Source organism: Macadamia integrifolia, chromosome 8 (genome assembly GCF_013358625.1).
Source record: "Macadamia integrifolia cultivar HAES 741 chromosome 8, SCU_Mint_v3, whole genome shotgun sequence".
Lineage (NCBI taxonomy): Eukaryota > Viridiplantae > Streptophyta > Magnoliopsida > Proteales > Proteaceae > Macadamia > Macadamia integrifolia.
The window spans coordinates 8608663-8614359 of record NC_056564.1 but is presented as its reverse complement, the minus strand read 5'-3'; the positions used below and the strand labels follow the sequence as shown (position 1 = coordinate 8614359).

Here is a 5697-nt window from a genome sequence, read left to right as displayed (position 1 = left end):
ATGCTTCTTTTATGTCCACAAGTTGCATTTAAGCAATAGTGATAATGGTAGCTCAATGCCTACAGATGAAATACCAGATGCAATGTTGCTTCAAACTGTTATCTCCTCTGACTATGGCAACATCAGATCTTAATTTTATTCATGAGATGCTTTCCTCATCTGGAAATGCTCCATGTTTCAGCAATGAGGTTGGGGCTTGACCCCAACAAACTGAGTAATGGATCAGTTGTAGTGTTATGCAGGATAAAACCCACCAACAGAACAGCTCTTTGAGAACATATAGGATCCAACTCTGCTACCAACGCTGCAAATGAGGCATGTTATCTTCCAGAAAAGCACATGCAAGAAAATTAAATCCTAACATAGGGAAGAAGGCAAGTCACTTTGAAGACGAAACAACCCCTAATAATCAAGTAGATTACCAAATAGTTAACCCACCAAATTTGCAATGGAGCAAAAGTCCATTAGCAGTTTGTGATTCAGTAATGTGCACCTCCAAAAGATTTTAAGTGGTAGAAAACTATTCATTGAAAATGTTTCTTTCGTCCAATGTTAACTAACAACCTCCTACTCTCCTAGAAATCCATATCAACTAGCCAATCTCCAATAGTGGATGAGTCTTCGGCTTTATCTTATTCTCCATAACCACAACGGTTAAATGTAGCGTTTATATATATATATATATTGGGAGGGGGGGATACTGTAGCAAAAACACCTGGTTCAGAAGTGTATGGAAAAGACCATGCATTGGCTACAGGGGATCATTGAGCCCGTAAAATTCCATGCATTGACTACAGATGATCATTTGAGCCCATAAAAGTAAAATAGTTGTGTGAGATCCAAAAGTGGCACATCAGATGAATTATATCCATAAGAGTTCCGGAAAGAACTGATCAGCATTTGTTAAAAGGATGTCTTGACTCTTGCAAAAGCACAGCAGAGAAACCTCAAGGGAAACTGAAGTAAACTGGAAAGCCTCGTGGACGTGACAGAAACCTCAAATACATTTGATCATCTTAGCTTAATGTCACAAGAATTATCAAGAAGTGAAAGGGTTCTAACCAAAAAAAAAGAAGTGAAAGGGTAATTCAAAGAAATATTTGAAAGACTAATATAACTTTAACTTAAAGCACTCAACTAAAGCAAGTACCTCATAGCTTCAAGCCCTCAAGTCAACCAAAGGCCGAAGCTGAGGTCCCTACATGTTGGAGCTAGACCCAAAGTTGAAGTTAATTTCAGTATTTAACCATCTAATGACCTAGGTAAACTCACTTTAAAATTGTATTCTTCTCATTCAATCAGAAAATCACCACTGCTTCATTACCAGTAGTCATCTGTATCTGTATCTGTATTCTAAACCTACATGCTCCTTTTCTAATCCCTTTCTTGTTATGAATGAGCTCCCAAATATTTCAAGGTAAATTTCTGCAACAATCAACCCTGCAAGTTCCACCATTCTTCACAACCATGTAAATAAGATGTCGAAGAACCAACATTTAGTCACTGAGATGTAGAAGCTTTAACAGTTTTTTGCATTCATGATAACTACAAGACCAGGAAACCACACTGTAAAGCAAACTTAAAGTGCAAAGAACAAGAAGAGTAGAGATGAAGAAATATGGAAATTCTCATTATTTACGAGATTGACAAAAGCATGCTAAGCATGGGAGAAGGCAACATCAACATGTGCTTTTATCTATCCAACAAGAAATATATAGGATATATATTATATATGTGTTTACACAACAAAAATGGTAAATCAACACTTGATCGATGAACACCTGATGCACCTTCGAATCAGTACAATCGCAATACACTTCTGGTAATAGAATGTGAATTCTTTGATCTACTCTTCCCAGAGCCATTCCTTCGACTGCTCCTCAATGGTGTCAAGTAGAATCGCAGGAGGCCATTATCAAGATTGTTGGGACTATACCTTGCGCTCCGATTACGTTCCAACACAAAATCATCTCTCCTCTTCTTCCCATGCCCATTAGCTTCTCTGCCACTTGTCCTCAGACTGCCAAGTGAGCCACCACCGCCACCACCGATGCTAAAGGAACTCCTGGAGCTGACACTGCTATTGCTGCGGAAGACCTTCTTGTTGAAGGCCCCTCTGGCATCTCCATCGGCATCCCTCCGCAGCTCTTGCCAAGACTCAGAGAGGGAGCGCTCCACTACATTTCCCCTGCAATATCTCTCGTCCTCGTCATCATCCTTGCTGCCGTTGCGTCTGTGAATCAAAGCCCATATGTTCCATGCCTTGCTCCATCTCCGGGACTTCTTAGAACCCTTCCGTTCAAGAGCACCCACGACAGGAGCTGCATCTCTGACAGACTCAAAGCTCTCCGAGCAGTCATCTCTCAGAGAGTTAGAGTTCGATTTCAAGTTCAAATCCTTCAAATCTCTGTCTGTAACAGACAACTTCGTCCCATGGACGTAATCAATGGTCGCAGGAGACACCTTTGCATTCGAAACTGACTTAGTCTCATCAACCTCTGCCACCACAGCGGCTGCCATCTTCCTAATGGAACTGGAACGGTCGAGGCTCTTCCTTCGCGACGAGGAGGAATCGGAGTAATAGTCCCGAGTCTGAGCCGATCCACCGGGGGTGGTGTCATCCTCATTGGCGGTGGAACTTCTGGGCTGCTCCTCCACGGGGATCAGATTATCATACCTTCGAACAGGGGCGGCAGGGGCATCTTCTACCACTGAAACCATCGTAGGAAGCCGCGGGAGGGTCCTGCTGCCGATGAGATAACCATCCCAAGAAGCCCGGGGCTCGTCCCAAGAGTAGCGTGGATCGTCGAAGGACATCCGACCGGCATCCAGAGAGAACCTCGGATCAGTATCGCAAGATCTCCGTCCAAACCCATAATCGGCGATCTCCGACTGCGTCTCCCTGCAATGTTTCCCAGCAGGCTTCTGTGTCCGCATTGTCGTCGAGCCACCACCATCACCGCCACGCTTCTTTATCTTCTGCTTCCTCCATTTCTGCAATTTCTTACTGAAAACCGAAGCAGCCAACCAGAAACTCCCGGCAATCTCCTTCAAGTCCCGGCCGGGGGGTTTCTTGCTCTGGACGTCGAGATCTATATGATCCTTCATGGTCTTCACTTCCTCTTCCACCAGTTGTTCCTGCTCCTGCTCCTGCTCCTGCTCCTGCTCCACCTCCACCTCCACCTCCTGCTCCTCCTCCTCCTCCTCCTCTTCGATCTCTGGGGGTCTCTCGTCAACAACAACCACAGGATTCACAATAGGGACCGCGGGCTCCTCGGCAACCCTAATCTCCTCGTCATTCTCTTCTTCTTCTTCTTCTTCTTCTTCCTCTTCCTCTTCCCCAGACTCGAAGACGGGTCCTCCAACCCCAGAAAACCCTAAGTTTTTGGTCTCGACCTCAACTTCTCCCCGGGCCGAGGCTTCCTTCTTGTTGTTGTGGTTGTTTTCGGCCTTCCTTTCGTCGTCTAGGTTGAAGAGGGACCAGAGAGTGCTCCGACCCCGAACGTCGCAGGACTTGCGCTGAGGCTCGAAAACACCGGAGAAGCCCTCACCTTTTCCGCCGGAAAAGGACTTGCTACGACGGAGTTCGGGAAAGAAAGAGGAGGAGGGTTTATTCCGGGGATTAGGGATGCCACTATCAGCAGCAGCAGAAGAGCCCTTGAATATGGCTTTGAGAGCGGAGGCGGCTGTGGAAGTGGTAGAAGAAGAAGCGGCAGGGTTGTTGGTCTTCCCTCGGCGGGTCGCCGGGTCCAAACCTTCGAGGCGTTCGCGCAAGCATGAGGCGCAGAAGCCTGTGACGCTCTCGTCCGGGTGACGGTCGCAGGAGGTGAGGCGCTGAGCTTGGGGCTCCAGATTCATAACAAATGGCGTACAATGCACACCCTACCCGTGGTGCTTCTGCTCATGTTACTTGTAACGGTACAGATTTGCTGAGAGCAGAAATGAGGGAAGAGGGAGCTTCGATTGCAACGAAGCTTAACTTCACACTTTCACAGAGAGTGAGAGTGAGAGAGAGATAGAGATGGAAGAGACGAAGACAATTGAGGAATGAGGAGAGAAAAATAAAACAAACAAAACCCACTGAAAAACCCTTCTCTTTCTAAAAGGGTCTGTTTCTCTCTCTAATCTCTATTCGTTTTATCTTTGTTTTCTCACTCTGCAATCTGTGTAGATTGTGTAGTTCTTTGCTGTTTTGCTTCTTCTCTCTACTTCTATTTCTTTCCTCCTCTTTAGGAAAATAAAAAATCTAAAAATCTAAATAAATAAATAAACATACGCATAGATAGTCTCTCCGTCTATTTCGTCCCCGAATTTCAAAGATTCCTGTAAAGTGAAAAAGCATAAAAAAGTAGTAATCAATCTCTCACGCCCCACTACTATTAACTTTGCTTTTTGTTTCCCTTTCCTTTTTTTTATTTTCTTTCCATTCTTTTCCATTGTCTCTTTTTGTATTTTCGGTTTCCCTTTTTCCATCTTTTTGTTTTTACAGGACTGGGATGGGATTTTGCCTTGACTCATCTAAGGAAGGCCCCAGATCTAAGCTCGGTTGGGCTACTTTCATCTCCTTGATTAATCGGTCATCACCTCTTTCGATTCTATTTTATATGAGTCGTGTAGTAGTAGAAAATTAATTTATAAAAAGAAAAAGGATTTTTTATTTAAATTCAGGGTACACTAGTATATCCTATGCTCTTTTTTTTAAACCTCAACAAAGATCTACTAAATATAAGTAATTCGATTCTTCAATCATAATTCCGATCAAATTTGTGGGATAACAGATCGGCTGTCTCATCCTCTCATCAAGTTAATGTTGTTATGTAGATTGAGCTCTGATACAAGCTAAAAACATTGAAAGTCACACTAAAATACGTAAGATAATATTAGAAGTGGATGATACATATGTATAAACGGATGAATAATTAAATTTCTGATCAAATATGGTCGGACCAATAATGCTTTATGAAAACAGGATCAATCCAACCTAGTTAGAGAGAAAATTAGATAAAAAGGGAAAAGGAAAAACCTTAGCCAGCTTGGAAAGTTGAAAATATTCACATCCAAATATATCATTAGATGACCCCACTCGGAGAGGGAAATGATGGGGTTGGGGTCCAGCAAAGTTGCTATTGCTTCTTCTATATTCAAGTATGCGTCTATCAACGCAAAATGAGCTATAGGGAGATCGAGAGTAGCATCTCAGTAAACGGCTTCGCTGGCTAGGCCTTGAGAGAGAGAGAGAGAGAGAGAGAGAGAGAGAGAGAGAGAGAGAGAGAGAGAGAGAATCAAATGGGAAAATGAAAATGATTACCAGGAAAAATTTGACCTAGAAGAGGAAAGGGAGAAAAACCAGGGAAAATAAAAGGAGTTAGAAGGGTAGAAAAGGAAATGTAAACGTCCCATCCGCAACGTCGCCTTGGGGAGCCGTTACGGAACACGGAGCCCCACTCTGTCTTCTACTCTTCTGTTCCCATGAAAATAACGTCTCAAAAGCGTGGGATTTCGGTGTTATAATTACGACTGAGTGGGGCCCAGCGTATATATATACCTACTACGGATAACGGAGTTACCTATGCATGCAGTTACGACATGAGTGGGTAGTGGGTACAGAGGTAGGTGTACGTAAACTTTAATGTTCCATGCATGTACGTACGTATGTCCACGTCATCCTCCTCCTCTATCAATTCTTCACCTCCCAAC

The 5697-nt window shown here is 43.7% G+C and overlaps 1 protein-coding gene across 1 annotated transcript; it reads right to left on the bottom strand.

The window, feature by feature from the left end:
- Positions 1-1609: 1609 nt before the first annotated feature.
- Positions 1610-4298, bottom strand: LOC122087288 (protein OCTOPUS). Its single transcript, XM_042656366.1, has one exon. It carries the CDS (start codon positions 3856-3858, stop codon positions 1798-1800), a length of 2061 nt encoding a protein of 686 aa, XP_042512300.1. The 5' UTR covers positions 3859-4298; the 3' UTR covers positions 1610-1797.
- Positions 4299-5697: the final 1399 nt, after the last annotated feature.